The sequence below is a fragment of the Podarcis melisellensis genome (assembly GCF_964234715.1).
Source record: "Podarcis melisellensis genome assembly, chromosome: 1".
Taxonomy (NCBI): domain Eukaryota; kingdom Metazoa; phylum Chordata; class Lepidosauria; order Squamata; family Lacertidae; genus Podarcis; species Podarcis melisellensis.
Window position 1 is genome coordinate 112,658,256 of NC_138528.1, and position 25,001 is coordinate 112,683,256.

At 42.5% G+C, this 25,001-nt stretch overlaps 1 protein-coding gene across 43 annotated transcripts in view; it reads left to right on the forward strand.

The window, feature by feature from the left end:
* The window catches only part of TTN (titin), a 284,957-nt gene that overhangs the window by 28,626 nt on the left and 231,330 nt on the right, over positions 1 to 25,001 (forward strand). For 41 of the 43 annotated variants that reach the window (XM_081902051.1, XM_081902060.1, XM_081902074.1 and 38 more), the window contains 22 exons: positions 693 to 937; positions 1,838 to 2,061; positions 2,176 to 2,340; positions 2,435 to 2,603; positions 3,288 to 4,978; positions 5,100 to 5,381; positions 6,377 to 6,643; positions 7,726 to 7,998; positions 8,696 to 8,959; positions 9,057 to 9,317; positions 10,132 to 10,392; positions 11,479 to 11,742; positions 13,070 to 13,330; positions 13,454 to 13,714; positions 14,292 to 14,552; positions 15,392 to 15,533; positions 15,877 to 16,042; positions 17,679 to 17,910; positions 18,903 to 19,187; positions 19,297 to 19,422; positions 22,545 to 22,733; positions 24,112 to 24,483. In XM_081902051.1, the coding sequence (XP_081758177.1) occupies positions 693 to 937; positions 1,838 to 2,061; positions 2,176 to 2,340; positions 2,435 to 2,603; positions 3,288 to 4,978; positions 5,100 to 5,381; positions 6,377 to 6,643; positions 7,726 to 7,998; positions 8,696 to 8,959; positions 9,057 to 9,317; positions 10,132 to 10,392; positions 11,479 to 11,742; positions 13,070 to 13,330; positions 13,454 to 13,714; positions 14,292 to 14,552; positions 15,392 to 15,533; positions 15,877 to 16,042; positions 17,679 to 17,910; positions 18,903 to 19,187; positions 19,297 to 19,422; positions 22,545 to 22,733; positions 24,112 to 24,483 (6,661 nt within the window). The remainder of the gene's footprint in view (positions 1 to 692; positions 938 to 1,837; positions 2,062 to 2,175; positions 2,341 to 2,434; positions 2,604 to 3,287; positions 4,979 to 5,099; positions 5,382 to 6,376; positions 6,644 to 7,725; positions 7,999 to 8,695; positions 8,960 to 9,056; positions 9,318 to 10,131; positions 10,393 to 11,478; positions 11,743 to 13,069; positions 13,331 to 13,453; positions 13,715 to 14,291; positions 14,553 to 15,391; positions 15,534 to 15,876; positions 16,043 to 17,678; positions 17,911 to 18,902; positions 19,188 to 19,296; positions 19,423 to 22,544; positions 22,734 to 24,111; positions 24,484 to 25,001) is intronic. The other 2 variants (XM_081902064.1, XM_081902086.1) reach the window with 1 other exon arrangement.

Genomic DNA, 25,001 nt, shown 5'->3' on the forward strand with positions numbered 1-25,001 from the left:
CAGAAGGAAGAGAGATAGAAAGAGAAAGTAAAACCCAGGCTCCTTCCGGCCTATATTTATAGTCAGCATGACCTTAATTGGAAGAGATAAGAAACCAGTTCAAGCCAGCTGTACTCAGCTTCTCTGAAGATATAACCCAAACAATCATGAGGTTTCTTTCACACAGAAAAGCTTCCAGAAACTTCCAGAACCCTCTTGAATTAATCAGAATAGGAAAGATATACATCAGATCAATACTTTCTGCACTAAGAAATGCAAACTGACGTGTGTGTGTGTACTTTACAACAGAACAAACTGTGCTATTTATACGCCTCCCACCACCACCAGTTAAATCATGTTTGTCATTCATCTGACTTCAACAGGAAAAACCAATTTGTAAAAGTAACACCTTTCATAGTTTACAAAAGTAACACATCTAAAGTTTTGCACACACCTAGATGAAAACAGATATAATTTGAGGAAGCTTTATTTTAGTGTTTTCATTCTTTAAGCTTGATGTGCCTTTTCATGCGTTGGAAAGAAAGGAAAAGGGAAGAGAGAACACATATCCACACATTTTCATGTTACCAAACCAACTATAAGAGTGTGAAAATCAACTGAGTATGTCATGGGAAATTTTAGGACATTTATAGGGAACCTCATTCTTGCCACCTACATAGTTTTGCAAGTTTGATTTTTTTTTTTTAATGCAGATTGCATGGTACAAGGATGGCAAACGTATCAAGCATGGAGACCACTACCACATGGAGGTTCTACAAGATGGCAGAGCCAGCCTCCGTTTACCTGTTGTCTTACCGGAAGATGAAGGCATTTATACTGTCTTTGCCAGTAACTTAAAAGGAAATGCCATATGTTCTGCAAAATTATACGTTGAGCCTGTTGGACCAAGTGGGTCTCCAGGTTATATCCCATCGCCTGAAATGATTAGAAGATATCGGTAAGAATCTATTTTATTTTATTTATTTATTTAGTAAATTTATATACACCCTTCCTCATAAGATCTCAGGGCGGTTCGCAGAATAGAATACAAGATAAAAACACAAGTAAATGATTAGAACGAAACAGCAAAACAATAACCACCTCCTTCCCACAGACACATTTAAAAGGTTGTAGAATATTTATCAGCCAAAGGCCTGGTTGAAGAGGAATGTTTTCACCTGGCGCCTAAAAATATACAATGAAGGCGCCAGGCGAACCTCCCTGGGATGAGCATTTCACAAACAGTGAGCCACTACAGAGAATGTCTGTTCTTGTGTGGCCATCCTCTGGACCGCATGTGGAAGAGGCACATGGAAAAGGGACTCAGATGATGAACGCAGAGTATGGCACAGTTTATATGAGGAGGGACGGTCCTTGAGGTATTGCAGGCCTGAGCTGTTTAAGGCTTTATAGGTCATAACCAGCAGTTTGAATTGGGCCTGGAAGCTAATTGGCAGCCACTGCAGAATAAGTCACATCCCCAAGATAGTCTGGGAAGAGGAGTGGCCCACTATGTTATAGCCAAAACACAGATGGTGGTCCTGTGACCCTACATATGTTGTTGGACTACAGTTCCCCTCACCATTGGTCATGCTGGCTGGGGCTGATGAGAAATTGAGTCCAGTAACACCTGGAACGCTACAAGTTCACTACCACTGGCCTAGGATGACTATGACCACATACAAGTAGTATTTTGTATGTTCCACAACACAGCACTCTCTAATTAATTGACATAAGCCCCCCTTAAGCCATCTGTATGGCTGTAATGGAATTACTCAATGGAGGTTCCCTGTAGGTTGCTACATTTCATATATCATTGGTAGCATGTGTTTAATAGGATGGTTTATTATCTTTGCAGGTCTCTCTCTCCTCGCTCCCCAAGCCGCTCTCCTGCCCGCAGTTCCCCTTCACGCTCACCTGCACGGAGACTGGAGGAGACGGACGAAGCACAGCTGGAGAGGTTGTACAAGCCAGTGTTCGTCTTGAAGCCAACCTCATTTAAATGTGCAGAAGGGCAGACGGCGAGATTTGACCTCAAAGTTGTGGGCAGACCCATGCCAGAAACATACTGGTTCCACAATGGTATGAAACTCACCACTCGTCGTGCAGCTCTTTGCAAAATCAAAGATTCACATTGAAGGAAAACAACACTCCGGTCTAATATATTTATATATTTATATTTATTTATTTCCATAGGTCAACAAGTCCTTAACGATTATACACATAAAATCGTGATTAAGGAAGATGGCACACAGTCGCTGATTATTATTCCAGCTACACCTGATGATTCCGGGGAATGGGTTGTAATTGCCCAAAACAGAGCAGGCAAAACATCCATCACAATGACCCTGACAGTGGAAGGTATTTGTTCTACTTCTTTTGGACATGGGTCTTTGATTACAGTAGTCTACCTCTTCAGTATCTTCATCTGATAACCTGTCTTCTTCTTTTTTAGCTAAGGAACACTTAGTGAGACCACTGTTTGTAGAGAAGCTGAAGAACATGAGCGTTAAGGAGGGAAATAAACTGGAAATGAATGTGCGGGCCAGGGGTAATCCTAATCCTGACATTGTGTGGTTGAAGAACAGTGACATCATCGTACCCCACAAATATCCAAACATAAAGTGAGTCTTTATTGATTTTGTTCGGTAAATATATAACTAGTTTGTTTCATCTGTAATGGGGTGAAAGAAATCATTTATTTGTATACATACACATGTACAAACAATGCCGTATGCAATGGCTACACTGCAATTGAAATATAACTCAATAAACGAGTAAGGAAATTAAGGAGAGTTATTTGTAAGATAAAACAAGCTCCCAGGGCTCTTAGCATTTCCAACCAATGCTCATACACCAGTTCAAGAACTTCCACAGCACTACTAGAGAGCCAGTGTGGTGTAGTGGTTAAGAGCAGTGGACTCGTATTCTGGTGAACCGGGTTCGCGTCTCCGCTCCTCCACATGCAGCTGCTGGGTGACCTTGAACTAGTCACACTTCTTTGAAGTCTCTCAGCCCCACTCACCTCACAGAGTGTTTGTTGTGGGGGAGGAAGGGAAAGGAGATTGTTAGCCGCTTTGAGACTCCTTCGGGGAGTAATAAAACAGGATATCAAATCCAAACTCTTCTTCTTCTTCTCTTCTACTAAATAAGATATTGTGGGTGAGCTGGATTTTATGTAGATTTCACTGAAATTCTCCAGCAGCGTCTGTGAATTTGCTAACCATTAAAACAAAAAACAATTGCATTGAAGTGACCGAAAAGCTCTACGAAGAGCAAATGTTTACTTTTGACACTCTGTGTTTTAGGATTGAAGGAACAAAAGGAGAAGCCGCCCTGAAAATCGAGCACACTGTGAGACATGACGCTGCATGGTATACTGCGACAGCCATCAACAAAGCTGGACGTGACACTACACGGTGTAAAGTGAATGTTGAAGTTGAGCTCACTGAACCCGAACCAGAGAGAAGATTAATCATTCCCAAGGGGACTTACAAAGCAAAAGAGATTGCAGCACCAGAACTAGAACCTCTCCACTTGCGTTATGGTCAAGAGCAGTGGGAGGAAGGTGACCTTTACGACAAAGAAAAACAACAGAAGCCATTTTTCAAGAAGAAGCTCACTTCCTTAAGGCTGAAGCGCTTTGGGCCAGCCCATTTTGAGTGCAGACTCACGCCGATTGGTGACCCAACCATGGTGGTGGAATGGCTGCACGACGGCAAGCCCTTGGAGGCAGCCAACAGGCTTAGAATGATTAATGAATTTGGATATTGCAGCCTTGACTATGACGTATCCTATCCCAGAGACAGTGGAGTGATCACCTGCAGAGCTACAAACAAATATGGCACTGATCACACATCGGCGACACTCATTGTTAAGGACGAGAAGAGCCTTGTTGAAGAATCCCAACTGCCAGAAGGCAGGATGGGGCTGCAACGCATTGAAGAACTCGAGAGAATGGCCCATGAGGGCGCTCTTCATGGAGTTACAGAAGATCAGAAAGTCAAACAGAAGCCAGAAATAGTCTTGTTTCCTGAACCAGCAAGAGTTGTTGAGGGTGAAATAGCACGGTTCCGCTGCCGGGTGACTGGTTATCCGCAGCCCAAAGTCAACTGGTACCTCAATGGCCAACTTATCCGTAAAAGCAAGAGGTTTAGACTCCGTTACGATGGGATCTATTACTTGGATATTGTGGACTGCAAATCCTACGATACAGGTGAAGTAAAAGTAGCTGCTGAAAACCCCGAAGGTGCAACGGAACACAAGGTGAAACTTGAGATTCAGCAGCGGGAAGATTTCAGATCCGTGCTTCGCCGAGCACCTGAGCCTAAGCATGAAGCTCCAGCAACGGAGCCTGGCAAACTTTTGTTTGAAGTTCAAAAGGTCGACAAGCCCGTTGAGAAAACTACCAAGGAGGTGGTGACGCTGAAGAAGGCCGAAAAAGTGAGCCACGAAAAAGTGTCTGAAGAATCTGAGGAACTCCGCAGTAAATTCAAGCGTAGAACTGAGGAGGGCTATTTTGAAGCAATCACCGCTGTGGAGCTCAAATCTCGCAAAAAGGACGAGTCCTATGAAGAGCTGCTTAAAAAGACAAAGGACGAACTTCTTCACTGGACCAAAGAGTTAACCGAGGAAGAGAAGAAAGCCCTGTTGGAAGAAGGCAAAGTCACTATTCCAACCATCAAGCCAGAGAAGGTTCAACTTAGTCCCAGCATGGAGGCTCCCAAAATATTGGAACGCATCCAAAGCCAGACAGTTGGCCAAGGAAGTGATGCCCATTTCCGTGTCCGTGTGGTAGGCAAACCAGACCCAGAGTGCCAATGGTTCAAAAACGGTGTGCAGATTGAGAGGTCAGATCGCGTCTATTGGTTCTGGCCGGAAGATAATGTTTGTGAGCTGGTAATCCGAGATGTAACAGCAGAGGACTCTGCCAGCATCATGGTGAAAGCCGTTAACATAGCTGGTGAAACCTCAAGTCATGCTTTCTTGTTAGTACAAGGTAATATCCCTTTTCAAAAGGGGGCCTCTTGCCCCCTTTCCAAAATGTTGTCTTCTTTTTATGCTCCAAACAGATAATATTCATTCTCATCTTTTGGCTTCTCTTTTTATTTTCTTTGCAGCCAAGCAGCATATCACATTCACACAGACTTTACAAGATGTCACTGCTAAGGAGAAAGATTCGATGGCGACCTTTGAGTGTGAAACCTCCGAGCCTTTCGTTAAAGTGCAGTGGTACAAAAATGGTCTGGAGATTTCTTATGGAGACAAATACAGAACGCACTCTGACAGGAAGGCTCACTTCCTTTCAGTGCTAATGATTGATAAGTCTGATGAAGACGATTACAGCTGTGCCCTGGTGGAAGACGAGTCTGTAAAGACAACAGCCAAACTAATTGTAGAAGGTGAGGGCAAAGGTTACTCTAAAGGTAAAGGGCCATTTGGTCCAGTCGTAACCGACTCTGGGGTTGCAGCGCTCATCTCGCTTTATTGGCCGAGGGAGCTGGCGTACAGCTTCCTGGTCATGTGGCCATCATGACTAAGCTGCTTCTGGTGAACCAGAGCAGCACACGGAAATGCCGTTTACCTTTCCACCAGAGCGGTACCTATTTATCTACTTGCACTTTGACGCGCTTTCAAACTGCTAGGTTGGCAGGAGCAGGGACCGAGCAACGGGAGCTCACCCCGTCGCGGGGATTCAAACCACCAACCTTCTGATCGGCAAGTCCTAGACTCTGTGGTATAACCCACAGCGCCACCCACGTCCCTAAAGGTTACAACGTAATTTCTATCTCAGTCACTCCTTATTACTACAGAAATATGGGTGGTGCTGTGTAATGAGTGGCTCTTAGTGCAGGCTTCTCAGACCATAGATTTCCCCAGTGGCCAGATCAAACAACTGGTCTGATCAGCTGCACATACTGCGTAACTAATGAGCACTGAGTCCAGGTACCTGATTCTTTAAATCTTGGAATGTTTGCAGCGACAAAGTGAACCGAAATCAAAATGAGTGCTTGGGCAATCATGTAACTATTCTGATGCCCAACCCTAGTCACTTTTAAAATAGCCAGCCTTGCACTATTCAATTGGCCCATGGTTAAAAACAAACAACCCTGTTTTCAGGCTAGCTGGGGCTGATGGGAGTTTGAAGTCCAGCATCATCTGGGGGAGGGGCTGCAGATTCTCCATCTTTGTATTTAAATCATTGGCGCATGGGCATAGCCCTAGATTAACATAGAATGTACAAACATAAGAAGAGCTTGCTTGATCAGTCCACATTTTGAAAAGATGGAAAAAATATTTTGAACTGGGCATTCTTTTTAATTCTGTTGCTAAGAAACATTATGGAACATTCGTAAGTAATAAAATCACTTACTGAGATGTTTGCATCTGAATGCAGGTGCTGTTATTGAGTTTATTAAAGAACTGGAAGACATTGAAGTCCCAGAAACCTTCTCGGGGGAACTGGAATGCGAGCTTTCGCCTGAAGATGTCGAAGGAAAATGGTATCATAATGAGGTGGAGCTCAAACCCAGTAATAAGTATCTGATAACCTCACGCCGAGGTCGCCAAATCCTCACAGTTAAGGATGTTGCTAAAGAAGATCAAGGAGAATACAGCTTTGTGGCAGATGGGAAAAAGACCTCCTGTAAACTGAAGATGAAGCGTAAGTTGTTCTGCCTTCTAAATACTTGAGAGCAGGAGTGGGAAACCTCCCCCCCCCAGCCCAAAGACCATATCCTATCATGAGTAGCCTTCCATCATGCTAGTGGTAGGTGGAGCTGGAAGCAGAGGCCAGAAGTGCAGATGGGTGAAACCACAAGTTTAGTTCTTGTCTTTGTGTAGTTGATAACATTCCCATTCAACAATGCAGTATTCCAATGGTGTGGTGTGGTGAATATGCGCGCGCATGTGCGCACACACACACACATTATCATTATTATTACTATTACTATTATTTCATTTCTATACTACTTTGTATTTTTAAGAAAAAAAACTCAAAGAGTTTTGCATCCTACATTAAAACATCAAATGAATCAATCCAGAACAAAACATGACAGAAGAAAGTCAGCTATAAAGTATACATTCAAAGCAGCATACTTAACAGGAAAGTAAAATATTATCTTGAAGACTGCAAAATAAAACATTACAAAGAAGGTCAACTATAGAATGCATATTTAACACAGCAAATTTAACAAAAAAATCTTAGAACATTTTGAAAGAAAATATTACTAAAGGAAGTCAAATATAAAATGCACATTTAAAACAGCACAATTAGCAAGAAAATAAAACATTATCATAACCATGGAACTGCTGCTGTTGCTGCCAATCCTGTCAATGATGGTTCATGGCAGGCAGTGTCTGTGGAAGTTCAGGCTTAGTGACCTGGGTCTGCACTAAGACAACCAAGATGGTCTCTGGCATCTTCAGCAGCTTCAGCTTTTGTAGCTGGAGTCAGTCTGGTCTCTGCCCACCCTGGCCACATGGGAAAAGGTCTGTAAAGCAGGGAGCAGGTCCCCCAGGACTCGCAACCAGGATATCCTTGCACAGCTCTCTGTCCAAGCAATCAAGAGACATTTTCAGAGTTCAAGGACACATTCCTGCCATCAAAGGCAACTGAGGAGCACCCAGAGTAGGGCTACTGACAGGTGCAGCCTGGCTAGGGAAGAAAGGTTCCCCATCCCTATTTTATTGAAGCTTCTGATCATTGTTTAATAACTTCTTGCTTCTCTTTCGCATTCCATACAGCACGGCCTGTCGCTGTCCTTCAAGGTCTTGCTGACCAGAAAGTCTGCGAGGGCGACATTGTGCAACTTGAAGTGAAACTCTCCCAAGAAAACGTTGAAGGCGTCTGGATGAAGGATGGTGTCGAGATTCAACCAAGCGACCGTGTCCACATTGTAGTAGATAAGCAGTCACATATGTTGCTGGTGGAAGATGTCACAAAGGAAGACAGCGGAGCATACTCATTCAACATCCCTAGCCTGCTCCTCTCAACCACTGGCCGTGTCACAGTCTATAGTAAGTGCCTGTGTTTCGGAAGTCGTATAACAAAATGCAAGGCATAATTGTCTTGCGAAATTTGCTGCGCGAAGTGTGGGGAGGGCAGTCATCTTACATAGCTGTAAAAAAAGGATGACAAATGAACTGCATCTTATGACAACTATGTGGAACCTGCATGTACAGAATGGAACCTATATGTATAGAGGAACCTATAGAGAATACTGCTGTATATCTCTGCCGTCACCACAACAACTGGGGATAGCTATATGGGAACATAGAGCACTGCCTTATACTGAATCAGACCATGGTCCATCTAGCTCAGTCCAGGGTTTCCCAAACTTGGATCTCCAGCTGTTTGGGGACTACAGTTCCCATCATCCCTGACCACTGGTCCTGCTAGCTACGGATGATGGGATTTGTAGTCCCAAAACAGCTTTAGAAAACCCTGGTCTACACTGATTGGCAGTGGCCCTCCAGGGTTTTAGAGAGGGTTCTCTCCCAGCACTACCAATTGCTAGTGATTGAACCTGGGATCGTCTGCATGCCATCTGTAAAGCTGCCTGCGACATTTGGACACCTGATGCTTCAGATAATTACACTGGGAGGAGGATCTTGGTTCCATCCATTTTTGTACATTTCTCACATTCTTATATACTTAAGCTAAAAGAATCCATGTATTGATCTTTCCATGTAATCTCTTATCTGCAATTTGCAGGCGTGGAAATCATTATACCACTAAAAGATGTCCATGCTATTGAGGGTACAAGAGCCATCCTTGAAAGCAAAATTTCAGTCCCTGACGTGTCTTCATCCAAGTGGTACCTAAACGATGAGCAAATAAAACCTGATGACCGTGTCCAAGCTGTCTCCAAAGGCACAAAGCAGAGGCTAGTGTTTACCAGGACACATGCCTCAGATGAAGGACACTGCAAACTGGCAGTAGGCAAAGTTGAAACCAGCTGCAATCTCACAATTGAAGGTAAGTATTCCTCAGATAGGCAGGCTTTATTAAAACACATCTTCTGATCGTGCAACAACTTGATTCTACTAAGTCGCCCTTTTTTCTTAAACAACAGAAATTCAGATTATTAAAGGTCTTCACGATATCACCTGCACCGAAACTCAGAATGTAACCTTTGAAGTTGAGCTGTCCCACGCAGGGATTGATGTTGTGTGGCATTTTAAGGACCAAGAGCTCAAAGCTGGGCCCAAGTATAAGATCGAGGCACATGGCACAATCTATAAACTGACAGTAGTAAACATGATGAAAGACGATGAAGGAGAGTATACATTTTATGCTGGAGAAAAGAAGACATCTGGGACACTGGTTGTAGCAGGTTAGTTATTTATAAAGCACTTGACTTTTTCTTGAAGGTCAAATGCCCTGCTGTTTATATTTGTTAGTTCAGTTCATACTTAAGTCCATGAGACCTGCCAAACAAACAAACAAACCATGGTGAATGATAGTTGGAGGAAAGTGGACATTCCTAAGAAGAGGAATTCCTTTCCAACTCCTAGTCGGGGAGTTGTTGCGTTATAATCCATTTTGTCTCCATGGAAACATGGGCAAGGAGAGTATCATCAGGTCAACATGGTCTATGGATCCAAGAGATCAATACAGCAATGATGGTGATGATGATGGTTTGATTAATTAAGTATACCTCCATCCATGTGACTGGGTTGCCCCAGTCACTCGGGGGGGGGGGCTTTCAACAAAATATAAAGGGATAAAACAAAACACGCAGCCTTAAAAGCTTCCCGAAACAGGGCTGCCTTCAGATGTCTACCAAAGTTCATATAATTTTTTAACTCTTTGACATCTGAAGGGTGGACATTCCACCAGGTGGGTGCAACTACTGAGAAGGTCCTGCTTTTCAGTTTTTCTCTAGGACCACCAGTTAATGTGGCCTGTAGGAATGCCACTTACGGGAACATACAAATGTGCAGTGCTTCAGAGTGCTATGGAGCACATCACCCTCCCAAGGTTATCTATGTCACCCTCACCCTGGTTATGGTAGCAGCAGTTGCCTGTCTGCATAGATAGCAGCAGCTACTGCACCAGGAACACCATCAACATAGACTATTAGTGTAGTCAGTAGGCATCTAATCAGAGGGACGACAAATACAAGCTTGTCCTTTATTTCCCCACAGGTGGCGCCATTTCAAAGCCCCTCACTGATCTAACTGTGGCCGAATCCCAGAAAGCTGTTTTTGAATGTGAAGTAACCAATCCAGATTCTGAGGGCCAGTGGCTGAAGGATGGGAAACCACTTTCAATGACTGATCGCTGCAAAAGTGAATCCGATGGTTTGAAGAGGAGACTTAATATCCCAATCAGCAAAGTAGATGATGTTGGCGAATATACCTATCAAGTGGCCTCTTCGAAAACATCCGCTAAGCTGAAAGTTGAAAGTGAGTAATCAGTGGGGAAAGTTTGTCTCAATTCCACACTGGACAAATTGGGGGGAAAAATCTCCTAAAATGGATATTCCTGTTAATAATTTTGTAAAATATATTTAGGGGGGAAATGGACTGTAAGAACTTTATGGAATCTCCTTTTCTGAACTTAACAGTATATTTCAGCTATGCAATTGGTAGCTATACTCTTACATTTTTATTACACAATACCTAAGAGTTGTGTAAACTGGGAACTCCAGTTATGAGATGAGCCAACACTGCAACACAATATAGCTTCATTCCTGAGAGGTTCAGCAGAAGGGAGGTGCAGGACCCTCCTCTCACCAGCACCCACCATAACACCCATCTTAGAGGGGCTTCTCAGGATAGGACTATCTTGACTGGGGAGAGTGCCTTCCATCAGCTTCAGCTGGTGGCTCAGCTGTGCCCCTATCTGGACAGGGATAGCCTAATGTCTGCTGTCTATGCTCTGGTAACCTCAAGGTTAGATTACTGCAACGTGTTATTTGTGGGGCTGCCTCTGAAGATGGTTCAGAAACTTCATCTGGTCAGAATTCAGCAGCCAGGTTTGAGCATATTACACCGATCCTGAACTGCCTGCACTGGCTGCCAGTTAGTTTCTGGACCCAAATCAAAGTCCTGGTTTTCATCTATAAAGCCTTAAATGGATCAGGACTGCAGTACCTCAAAGACTGCCTCTCTCCATATGAACCATGTGGTCATCTGAGGCCCTTCTTCATGTGCCTCCTCCGTAATAGGTCCAGAGGATGGCAACACGAGAACAGGCCTTTTGGGGGTGGCTCCCCACTTGTGGAATGCTCTCCCCAGGGAGGCTCACCTAGTGCCTTCGTTACATGATTGTAGGCACCAGGCAAAAACATTCCTCTTCTCTCAGGCCTATGGGTAATTAAACAATCTATGACCTTTTAAACTGCGGGTTTGTTACTATGGTGTGTGTTTTATATATATTGTAAACCCCCCTGTGATCCTTGGATGAAGGGCAGTATAGAAATTTAATACATAATAATAATAATATCTACCTGTATAATGTCAACGATTTGATTTGTTCTTTTCAAATAGCCGTCAAAATCAAGAAGACCTTGAAGAACCTGACTGTAACAGAAACACAAGATGCAGTTTTTTCAGTGGAACTTACTCATCCTGATGTGAAAGGAGCTCAGTGGATCAAGAATGGTGTTGAGCTGCATTCTGGTGACAAATATGAGATCAAGGTGGAAGGGACAACCCACACACTGAAAGTCAAGAATTGCGCTGTAACTGATGAGTCTGTCTACAGCTTTAAACTGGGAAGGATAGGAGCCAATGCACGACTCCATGTTGAAAGTAAGTCAGCCTCTACACAGTAAATAGGCTGGGAAGAATTAAAGCAAGTTGAATGAGAGTATCATAAAGTATCATGATATAGTATTCTTCACACTGTCAACACTCATTTGCTCTGTCCTATTATCATTTCTAGTAAAAGATTTTGGGATGTATTTTTAAGCGCTACAAACATTTTTTTTTAAAAAAAGGGGGACTGTGAACAGAGATGATGGCAGGAAGGATGCATGCATTTTTAATAATAATAATAATAATAATAATAATAATAATAATAATAATAATATATTACTTATACCCCGCACATCTGGCCAGTCCTCCCCAGCCACTCTGGGTGACTCCCAACAGAATTTTAAAAACACGATAAAACATCAAACACTAAAACTTCCCTAAACAGGGCTGCCTTCAGATGTTTTATAAAAGTCAGGTAGTTGTTTATTTCCTTGACATCTGATGGGAGGGCATCTGGGCTGTTTTAAGCATATGTGACACTGGGGTGCAAAGATCCACCCGCCAACCCCGGGTTGCCCAGTCCCAGGTGCGCAGGAGGGTGGAGCTGGCCAGCCGCCTCAGCGTCTTGCTGGCTTGGTCACCCCCAAACTCGCAGCACCCAAGAGCCCCCCGCGGTGCTCCGACCGATGGGTGAGCTCTTCCCTGGACTCAACTCTCAGGCCCTGGACTCTTGGCCTGGCGCCCCTGAGAGCCCGTTGCCAAGGTGCACCGCACCCCTGGTGCCTATGGGTAAGACGGCCCTGGAGGGCGTTCCACAGGGTGGGTGCCACTACCGAGAAGGCCCTCTGCCTGGTTCCCTGTAACCTCACTTCTTGCAGGGAGGGAGACACCAGAAGGCCCTTGGAGATGGACCTCAGTGTCCGGGTTGAACATGGGGGTGGAGAGGCCGTTTAGGGCTTTAAAGGTCAGCACCAACACTTTGAATTGTGCTCGGAAACATACTGGGAGTCCAAAACATTTATTTATTACATTAAGTACCACCTTTATCTTCCAAGGATCTCAAGCTGTTTGGTGTAAATGGTTCTCCTCCTCCACGTTTCAACCTCACAACAACCCTGTGGGATTGGTTAGGCTAAGAGAAGGTGACTGGCCCAAGGTTACCCAGTGAGCTTCATGGCTGAGTGAGGATTCAAACCGTGCTCTCTCAGTTCCTAGTCCAACCCTCTCTACTATTACACCACACTGGCTTTCATTATGGGCAGTGCTGCCTCTTTTATTCCATGCTACATTCAACTCGGGGAAACAATCCTGATGCCAATTGTCTTACAGTGGTTTTAACCGAAGCCAATCAACTAAATTGTTGGTAACTTCTTCCCTAAAGCTGTCAAGATAATCAAGAAGCCCAAGGATGTGACTGCTCTGGAGAATGCCGTTGTTTCATTTGAAGTGAGTGTGTCCCATGACACCGTCCCAGTCAAATGGTTCCACAAGAACATCGAGCTGAAGCCCAGCGACAAATACCGACTGAGCTCCCAGAGGAAAGTCCACAAGCTGACGTTGCAAAATATATCTCCCGCTGATGCTGGAGAATACACAGCAGTAGTAGGACAACTTGAGTGCAAAGCAAAACTCTTTGTAGAAAGTAAGTTAAAACAAATCTATCATTAGAATCAAGCTCCATTATCAAATCTCAGACTGAAAGTACCTCGCGATACGTTACAAAAGACGATCTAATTGTGTGTTTTATCAATATTATTTTCTACAGCTGTGCACATAACAAAGACCATGAAAAATATTGAGGTTGCTGAGACCAAAACTGCCTCTTTTGAGTGCGAGGTGTCTCATTTCAATGTGCCCGCTGTGTGGCTGAAAAATGGAGTAGAAATTGAAATGAGCGAGAAGTTTAAAATAGTGGTTCAGGGAAAGCTCCATCAGCTCAACATCATGAACACCAGCAGTGAGGATTCTGCCGAATACACCTTTGTCTGCGGAAATGACAAAGTCAGCGCAACCCTGACAGTGAAGCGTAAGTTTAAAATGGACATGAGCACAGAATGCTTGCCTGAAGTATAGTTAACATTGCACAGCCTCTTATTCTCAGTCTTTGTAAATTTAGGGGGTTAAAAGTTTAGCCGGCCTACTTTCTTGGGATATGGCACTGAATCTCTGTGGTGCCAATGTATCCATTGACTTAATTACATCATGGTGATGTCAGATGATTGACAGGCAGGAAGCCCCTTTCCACATGTGTAAGTGGCCAACAGGAGGTGGCGAGGGGGACCTCAGAATCCGGACCACCAGCTGGATTCACAATCCCTGACTTAGCTCCTCAATTTCCAAACTTTTTTGTTCTAGAAAATTGTAATATGTTTTCTCTTCTTTGAAAAGTTCATTGATTTGTGTTTCAAAAACATGCATATGACATCAAACCGAGGCTGGGTTTTTTAGATTTTGCTAGTTTTAATATATATGTTTTATTTTATTTTATTTATTATTTTTGTTGTGGGAAGTGACTTTGAGTTTACTTTTTGTAAGAAAAGCAGCTGATAAGTTTAATGATGACGATGATGAAATATTTCCCCTTTTCTTTCCTTTAAAACCAGCTATCTTGATAACATCCATGCTGAAGGACATCAACGCAGAAGAGAAAGATACAATAACCTTTGAAGTGACTGTTAATTATGAAGGCATTACGTACAAATGGTTGAAGAATGGCGTGGAAATAAAATCAACAGACCGGTGCCAGATTAGAACTAAGAAACTTACACATTCACTTTCGATAAGAAATGTGCATTTCGGAGATGCTGCGGAATACAGTTTTGTTGCTGGGAAAGCTGCTTCATCTGCAACTTTATATGTGGAAGGTATTAAGTTTTCTTCCATCTGTTTTAGCTCTTTAGCACCAAATTGAAGCAAACATCAATCCAGAGCAGTGTGAATGAGCCGTTACAGTAACAGATCCACTACTGAACTGGTTTGGATAATCCCGAACCGACATGGGACCTAGCCTTTTTGGAATACATGTAGCCCCTTCACTCCTTCCTTTGCATGAGCTGCAGTTATACCAGGAAGCCTCTAATTAAGCAGAGTTTCTTTTTTTGAAATGATATTAAAGAAATTTCACGTCATAGTTTAATACCCTGGTTTGTTCCAAAGGTGGTAGTCATAGCTTCCCAGTTTGGACAAACCAGAAAACTGTGGTTAATTGAAGACTTACTGGCTTATTTTCTTGCACCAGAAATAGGAGGAGTGAAGGAGCTATATGCACATGCTAAAGACTCGTTCATATCTCAGCTTATTAATAAATGAACTTTTTGCCTATGCTCACCAAGCTATGACTGTCCAAATGTGGCTGAAATTGCTAATGTCAGCCAAAAGATACGACAGGCTGAACTGGTTAAGTGACTTAAGAAATGCTTAAAGAAACCCATTTTCTTTAATCTTACTGCTATGCCTTAATTGTTTTCTTTTGTTGAAATTACTCTACCTGCTTCTTATTTTGTTTCTTGTTATTTTAATTTCAATACAAAATGTTTTGCCGTGCTTTGTAAATGTGCATATTAACAAACAGGGAATTGTTGTCAGCTAATTATTGTTGCACTCTGATGTGGAAAGGAGGAGTATAAATTAAGCAATTATTAATCGTTTGGGACTATAAAGTGGCTCATAATGCCAATATCTCTCATGGTTTGTTTTTTTCTAGCTCGCCACATTGAGTTTAGAAAGCACATCAAAGACATAAAAGTTGTGGAGAAGAAAAAAGCTGTTTTTGAATGTGAGATCTCAGAACCTGACATTTCTGTTCAGTGGATGAAAGATGGTCAGGAGCTACAGCTTGAAGACAGGTAATTTGTGTTGTTGTTGTTGTTATTGTTGTTGTTGTTGTTTTAAAAAAATCAATATAAAGAAAAGTTGAAGTTTTGACTTGAGAGCTGCTGCTTGTGACAAGCATACAGGACATGGATGGTGAATTCAAATGTTACTTGGCAACACTGGCTAGCCATTGTACTAGCCATATCAACTTGCCATATGACAACTTTCAGACACAACAGAACTTATTGGGCTAGAGGGAAAGCTTTGAGGGAAGAGCATGACCTTCCGAATCAAACAAAGATACCATATAAATGTAGTTATTGATATGTTAAGAGACCACACTTTCTAAGTTTCATTTGCTTGCATTATTTTTAGAATAAAAGTTCAGAGAGAACGGTTCGTTCATCGCCTCCTGATTACTACCACAAAGATGTCTGATTCCGGGAAGTACACGGTAGTGGCAGGAGGAAATATGTCCAGCGCTAATTTGGTAGTGGAAGGGCGTGATGTTCGCATCAGGAGCCTTCAAAAAACCGTCCAGGTATAGTACTTCCTACTGTTTTGATGACCAATATAGCCGACCTGCCCCTGATCACTGAAACGTCAGTTTCTCAAATATATTTTCCAAACTCGGTGCCAAAAATCTGTGGAGAAACTTCGGTTCCACCAAACAATAATGTTCAGGTGTTAATTATAAAAAGAAACAATCGACCATACTAACTTGTAGAAGCATTTTGCTCAAAGATCCTCCCAGATCTCAGTTAGAAAAAATACTGAATTCCCCATTGTGAAAATGTAAGCAAAATCAGATGCCAAAGAAGGTACACAGCCATGTGGAGGAGCATTGCTCTCATGGACTGAGCGCTTCTTAAATTGAACAATGATCTTTCTCTTCAGCAGTTGGAACAAAACTCTGTGCACAGGGCCCTCTCACACGTATTCATGTCCCCTTAGATATTTTTTAACACACCCCAAAATACAAAATATAAAACTACATTTCCCTCCTAGCTTAATTTAAATCAGTTAATGTCAACGCATACAAGAAAACTTTATAGTTCCCTTTAAGAATTCTTCAACCCCTGGCAAAATTATGAGAACCCTCTTATTTTCCCAAGTGCGCACTGCGTTGATCTGATATTATTCCTTCATTGGTGTCTAGAGAAGTGAAGACTGTAGTATAGGGACAACTGATCATTTTGTTGGCAGATCTCACCCAGATCTGGAACTGCTTATACATTGTGATGTGCTTCCCCACTTATTTTGAAAAGTTATTCATCTTGTAAACTATGAAAAAAAAGATCAGCTGCAAAAATAGTCTGTTAAGGTTCAAGGGCTTCTGCTTGGTGATTTCAAGGGGCTTAGGAATGTTGAGTGCCAATTGAAAAATTGGAAAGAAGGAAGGAACAAACAAACAAATGAAAAGGGGTGTGTGTGGAATTGACCTACTTGAGCTCCCAAGGACTTGCAGTAGCTTGGGAATAGCATGGCAGGGCAGCACCCCACAAGGTAAAAAAAAATCCCCCTGAACAAGGCTGCAAGACTGCTAAAAAAGGACCCCTGACCGTCAGGTCCAGTCGTGACCGACTCTGGGGTTGCGCACTCATCTCGCTCTATAGGCCGAGGGAGCCGGCGTTTGTCCGCAGACAGCTTCCGGGTCATGTGGCCAGCATGACTAAGCCGCTTCTGGCGAACCAGAGCAGCGCATGGAAACACTGTTTACCTTCCTGCTGGAGCGGTACCTATTTATCTACTTGCACTTTGACGTGCTTTCGAACTGCTAGGTTGGCAGGAGCAGGGACCGAGCAATGGAAGCTCACCCCATCGCAGGGATTTGAACCGCTGACCTTCTGATCGGCAAGTCCTAGGCTCTGTGGTTTAACCCACAGCGCCACCCGTGTCCCTGCAAGACTGCTACTACAGTCCTAAACAAGGGTACACTTATTAGGGTTGGGGGGTGTAACACAACCCATTCTTGTGGGTCCCTATTTTTGTACATACAAATGGGAAATGATAGGCGATATATGTAACTACATCTATACAGTCCTTTTTTAAAAAAAAAAATCACTGGTGTTTTGTTTGCACATTTTTGTTTGTATCACAGATTTATTTTGTATTGTTTGATGAATAGAATAGACTAACAGAAATGGGGGAAATAATTAGTGTCTGCTTATTGACAGGTCATTGAGAAACAGCGAGCCGTGGTAGAGTTTGAGGTCAATGAAGACGACGTTGAGACTCGCTGGTATAAGGATGGAATTGAGATCAACTTCCACATTGAGGAGAGATATCACTATGTGGTGGAAAGAAAAGTCCATCGGATGACAATCACTGAAACTAGATATACAGATGCTGGAGAATACACCATCTTAGCTGGAAGAAACAGGAGTTCCATCACTCTCCATGTGAACGGTGTGTATACATATTTATCTTGCTTTTTATTGGAATACTAATTCATATAAGAAGCTACATTAGCAGTCTCCACAAACACACTTGCCAATGCTGAAGTTCAGCATGACATTGCAAGTAGTTAAGGTTCAGTCCTGTGTTGTCAAATGCAGGGAACCTCTGCCCCTCCATATGCTGTTGGACTCTCATCAGCCGAACCAGCACGGCCAATTAGGGATGATAGCCATTGTAGTCTAGCCACATCTGATTTCCCACCCCTGCTATACACAATTTTAGGGCAGTAAATCCAATTGGACTCTGAGCAGACATCCATAGGCCTGCACTGCTTGTGATTAGCTATTTGTTAAGCTGTATCCTTCTGCATGTACTTGGTCATCTTGATCAGACAAGTTTATTTTTCTTAGAGGTGTCTACACTTCAGCCCTAATCTGAGATATAAAAATGATTATTTTCTAGTATTCACCATTACTTTATAGCACCCCCCCCCCATTTATCATTGGAACAACCCCATGATTAAGGCTAAACTGCATGTTAGGCCTGAATAGCAACACTCAGGGGAGAAAAGTGTAATGAAGTCTTCCAAGGACCATATTATTTCATGTTTGTGGTGGGACATTATGGGTTTGAATGTTCCAACCACTGAAAACCATTGTGTCAGGGAAAGCTTTCTAGCCAAGTCGTCGTCCTGATGTGCTAGTTTCCTACAGCCAAGAAGTTGTTGATTTAATATGACAGAGGTTTCAAACATGCTATCTCCCATCACAGTACCTGTGGCTAATTTGTTCATGTGCAAATCAACCCTTTGCCTGTTGCCCAACATCTCTTTGTTGAGCTACAGCTAGCAACTGGTCCTCTCTCCTCCAGATCTAGTTACCTTGCATTACGTGTCACATAAATGCTGAAAAACCTGCATGCAATCATAGGAAGGAAGGAATGGAATCTATCTTTCTAGAAATTAGTTGCATTATTATGTATGTATATATTTTTAATTATAGCTCCAGAGCCACCCCAGATTGAGAAGGAGCTTCAGCCAGCCACCGTGGAGTCTGGAAAGCCAGCCCGCTTCTGTGCTGTTGTGTCAGGAAAGCCGCAGCCCAAGATCTCGTGGTACAAAGATGAACAGCCTCTTTCTTCAGGCTTTAAGGTCAAATTTCTTCATGATGCCCAAGAATACACCCTGTTGCTGATCGAGACTTTCCCAGAAGACGCTGCCGTCTACACGATTGAAGCGAAGAATGACTATGGAGTCGCCACTTCTTCTGCGTCCCTTTCTGTGGAAGGCAAGCTCTCCCAGCAATCTCGAGCATTTTTGAAACTGGCATTGTCAATATTTTGCACTGTGTGCTCTTCCATGGAGGCTAATAATCACTCTTTGATCTTTTTCCTTAGTCCCAGAAGTTGTTTCTCCTGATGTAGAAGTGCCAATTTACCCACCTACTATTATCGCACCACTCCGCGATGCTATTACTTCTGAGGGACAGTCTGCTTGCTTTCAGTGCAGAGTTACAGGGACAGGTTAGTTTAACAAAGTCATAAAACACTTTTGTACTCCTTGTTCGACCTGGTGCACTTAGTAGGTTAAAAAACAGCAACAAGCAAACAAACCAGTTACTGAAGCCAGGCTTCCCCATTGCCATGTAGATTCAGTTGTGTGTATACAATAACCTAACTTGTCTTATACTGACCGAGAGGTCCCATAACCAGGGACTCCATTTTGCAGTGCTAAACATTAAAATGGTAGGCACTGTTGTAATCATCCTTACACTTTTAATTCAAAGCGGCATTTTGCCACACTCTCCTAGGTTTCAAATGAGCCTGAAAAATGAACAAAGCCTTGGATGTCAGCTTCTGACACAACTTTGCCGTGGAAAGAATGGATCTTCACTGAGCATCAATCCTCACTTTACTTTTTGCACTTGGGTACATGTACTCGAGTAGAAATTCATGTGCATTTAAGTATGTAGGTTGAATTAGGAAGAAGATAATTAGGATTGTGTCCTTCAATCGTTTTAAAAAATCCCAAAAGGAATTCTCAGTAAAGGATCATGTGCTTTTCCTAGCAGACACATGCAATATTTTTTTTTTTAAAGGAGAGACATACACTTCATATGTCTCTCATTTTTCTGGGAATATATATATAACAAGAAAGGCAATACATGACTAGGAAAGTTGCTTGAAAAGGAATGTGGAAGAGAGATTAGAACCTATCCAAAATATTACTTGCAATCCATTCTGACTTCTCAACTTCATAATACTTCAGTGTCAGATGTGAATTTTGCACTTAGTTACACATACCTGAGTACCAAAAGTAAAGTGAGAATCAGCCCATGCTTCAGACATTTTATGTTACTCCTGCCCTGTCCACCATATTTCATGGAATCCAAGGATCAGCTAAACCAGCTCTGAAACCAAACCGTTGATAACCAGTACCCCCAGTAAACCAGATATCTAACTGCAGAATGATCTCATCATATATGCAAAAGACTTGGGCAAATTAAAATCACGTATGCGCCAATATCTTGCTGGTGTGGGATCCCTAATATGTACACAGAGCTCCTTATAAAAGAGCTTCTATAGGAACAAAGAACTATGTACTCTTTGTTGAAATGAATGGAGGGGTCAGTTCATCTGAGAGTCCATAGACCTCTTGATCCACAGTCCTGGGTCACCAGCAGTTCTGATCAGTTTGACTGTTTGCCTATGGTTACAGATATATGGAGAGAGAGAGAGAGAGAGAGAGAGAGAGAGAGAGAGAGAGAGAGAATTTGAGTAGTCTAGATATCTGGGTAAATGCCCCCCTACCCGCCAAAACACTGAGCTTTATATAATTCTAAGAATGAAGTGCCACGTCATAATTTTAAAACCATCAGTACTGCCACAATAGTTCAACTTGCACATAAAAACACTCATTATAGTTCTTTTAATTCCCCCAGTGAATTTACCGAAACTCACACAATACTTCCCTCTTGCATATTTAAAAATTTGGATTAGATAGTTATTTTTAGTATAAGTATAGATTTTAATATGACGCACATAAAAATCCAAATGGACAATTCGCTTTTAAATTAGATAAATACAGACATGTACTCGAAATGAGATATTATCCCTAGGAAAACAATTCGTGAACGTACGATCCATTTGCACGATGGGTGTATCGGTGATGACCTGAGGATCCCAAAAAGGGCTCAAAAAGTTCTCTTCCCCCACCTGCCCTGCTCCAGCCTGCACATGCACAAAATGACAGGGATGGGGTACCTGTGGCTTTTTGGATTCCAACTCCCATCAGCCCCAGCCAACATGGCCAGTGATCAGGGATGATGAGAAATGGAACCCAACAACATCTGGAGGGGCACCGTTTCCCTCATTCTTGCTTTGAGAGTTACACCTACGCTAAGCTGAAACGAGTTGCACTGTGCAGGGGGCAGAAAGAGGGAAGGTGGCTTGGAGATGAAGAAGGCATGCACAGACCACTCATTTCCCCCAGACATAACAACTATGCTGCCTCTCCATGTGCCCATGTTGATATGTAGGTGGGATATACGGGTAAAGAGAGGAACTTCCAGGCATTGGTTGGCGCTACACTCATGGTGCATATGGATCGTGTCCCTAACTACAAAAAGAAAATTCTGATAGGACTTTTAAAAACATGTCATCCTAAAAAGCATGTAGGAGTTTACACTGAAAATATTGGCAAATTTTGAGCTGTGCAAAAGCATGTCAGAATGATTTATGTATATATACATATATATGCTCATATGGGTATATATATCATTTTGATGTGCATGTTGAAAGCTACAGCATTTCTATATGTATATATTTGTGGAACCAGAGCATGGGGAATTGTTCTTGGGAACGCCCGCTCTCTTTGTATTGTTCATGAATGTTTCTGCATATGACTCAGTACAGCATGAAATTATCCTTAGAATAGTTCTTTGTCATGGCCCAGATCAAACCTGCTCATGTGCTCCTCCACTGCCCCCAAATATCCAGTTCTGCCAGTTTCCAGAATAGTATTGTTCATTTTTCATGCTCACTGAAATTCTGGATGAAAAAGAAGGAGAACAAAAGTTTGAGGTTCACTAGGTGTACACGGAGGTTAGAACTACACGTGATGCTCAGCATGCCACCAACAGTGACCTGTGTCTTCCCCTGCCTTTCCCTGAAATACTTTAATCAGACTTTCTATGCCATTTCCCTGGCTCCACATCATTGGCTGTTGCTTGCAGGGGTAAGGGAACTCCAGGTGGGGAGAAGTGGATTTCCCCAAATCAGTGAGAATATTGCTCAAAATTGGCATCAATCCTGATACCACTTCTCCACCAGCTGTTGAAGGCGGCAGGGTGGGTGGCACAGGTGGCAGCGGGAAACGACATGGATTGGTCTAACAGTGCATTCTTAGGCTTCACTTTTCAGAAATCAGTCCTGTTGAATTCACTAGGACTCGTTTCCAGAAAACTGTGTATTGCAGCCTAAACATTACAGTGGAGGGGGGAGAACTCAGTGCAGTGTTGCCATATCAAGTATCTCTTTAGTTCTGATCTCCCAACTTGTTCACCAGTTTGCTCCCCAAGAGTGAAACTAGAAACCTTACATGTATATCTCTCTCTTTTTTATTTTGTTTCTTTTCACTTGAGCAGACCTCAAAGTAGCTTGGTATAGCAAAGACAAAGAGATCAAGCCATCCCGCTTCTTTAGGATGACTCAGTTTGAAGACACTTTCCAGCTTGAGATTGCAGAAGCATACCCAGAGGATGAAGGAATTTACACCTTTGTCGCAGGCAATTCTGTTGGCCAGGTGTCAAGTACGGCTGCACTGAAGCTGGAAGGTACAGAGTGCTGTCTAAATAGACACTGTGTAAATTTGCATGTGTTTTAACATTAATATATATTTATATATATTATTAAAACTACATGTAATTGTCTGTCATGTCAGTGTCTTATAACTCAAATAACCAACCCCATTGTCTGATGTTGATAGCGCCCATCTGGTCTCCGCAGTATAAATTCTGCAGAGTGTCATTTCACGTTGTTCCAGTGTTCCATAGTTTTCATCTTTCCATTCTGTTTCCAATGAGTATCCAGCACGCACCAAAGATAAACGAATAAATAAACCCTCTCTGACATAACCAGATTCCCAGAATTTATTTGTCATGCCAAATCACATTTCTGTTGAAAGGAAGTGAAGGCGTGTATCTAAAGAACTGTGCGAACTAACTCAATGCAAGACAATGGGGGTTTAGGTTTAGGTTTGTCAAACAGGAGCACTCCCAGTCCCATGTTGTGTGGCAAACCAATTCCGAGACTGAGGTCAGAAGGATGCCTATTGGCTGGCAATGCTACAAAGCAGCGTCCCAGAGTCTCTTCCTCTTCCTTCTTTGTATCTTGCAATACAAAAATGTGTGATGTGCTGATTGTTATTTCCGCCTATTTACAAGTGGGAAGCTCATCACAAAATGAGGCCACATCACATGGTTTTTACATTAATACATGCTAAAAGGGAACAAAGAGAAGATGTAGAGCTGGGATGGCTGCAGCCACCATGCATGTGCCATAATATCTAGTTCTAGTTTTGCGAGGCATGAGGGTGCTTAAAAAGCAAATTGTGATATGGCATGTGGATGATGAGCGAATCTGTTTATTTTCGGTCCGTGTCACTTTCACACATGACTCCGTCCCATTTCCACATTAATTAAATGACATTAAATAATTAGGCATCGCTAATGTTGGCGAAATTGCATTTATGTATGAAAAAGAAGAGCACCTTACACTGAAATTAGAAAAGAAATGTCTAACCTCCTTACCATTCCAACACCTGCTGAAACACAAGGGGGAAGCCCAGAACCTGCAATACAATATTGATTTTGTTGCTGTTTTTCAGGGTAATATATCTAGAATGATTTGAAATGCCTGTAGCAGGCATTAAAATCATTGGGATTTAATTGACTTGCATCATGCCAATTCAAATGTGAATATTTGTCAGAGGAAACAAATATTCAGATACGTGACACGAAGAGCATTTATACATTTAAACTCAGCTGGTTTTCAAATGTTTTGCTTTCCACTCTGCTTGTACCCAGAGCCTAAACATTGTCACTTAGGAAAAGGAATGTGTTTGTAAATAAAGAGAAAGGGCATGTAGGGCAGATAGAGAAAATTGACTGGTGTGCAGGGTAAGAAATTAAAAGTTGACATGCTTCTTTTCAGGCTTTAAGGTTGAAGAAGTTACCTCACATTCCCAAAGGCATGTTTCTTCATCTTTCTCCATTAAGAAGGACCCCGTTGCCCAAAGGCCCAACTTTATCCAGCCCATCTCAAGCTGCAGCGTATGCAGCGGGGAAACAGTCAGATTCCAAGCCAGGGTTTCCGCCATGCCGAAACCAGAAATCCTCTGGTTTCATAATCAACAGCTAATGTTGCCAACCAAAGGCGTAGTTTTCCATTTTGATGAGTCGACAGGCACAGCCACATTGATAATAGTAGATGCTTTCTCAGAAAATGCCGGGCAGTACGCTTGCAAAGCCAGAAATAGTGCTGGAGATGCAACTTGCATGGCTACACTTACAGTGACTGCTGAAGGTAAAGCCCCGCTTTTGTTCCTAGGGAATTCTGTTTGTTGCATAAACCACACTTTTTTCTACACTGTGACTAATGACCTTCTCTTCTTCCTCGTTTCACACTTTTTAATTTTATTTTTAGAACTAGCAGTGCCGTCACTAATGTCAATAGTCCTAGCTGTAACCAAATAAACCACTCTCGTTTCCTGTACTTTCAAAGTGTCGTGTCATTTAGAACTTGCATCCTGGTCTATTGCTCAGATAATACACCTGTTTTTTGGTAGACTAAACACACGCACACACTTCAAGGCAGTGAGTTGTTGGCAGTTGGTGCATTCTCTGACGTTTGCTCTACTCGGTTTTTAAAGGGAAAGAAGGGATATTGTTAGGGTATCAAAAAAAAAATACCTTCAAATTGCCATGGACAACTGCAGTGGAAAGAAGAGTCAAATAATTACCACATATTACCAGCATGAGCATATTTCATTTTTTCCCATCCATCATTGTGGCTGTTCTTTTCTGTAAAATATTTGCTGCCTC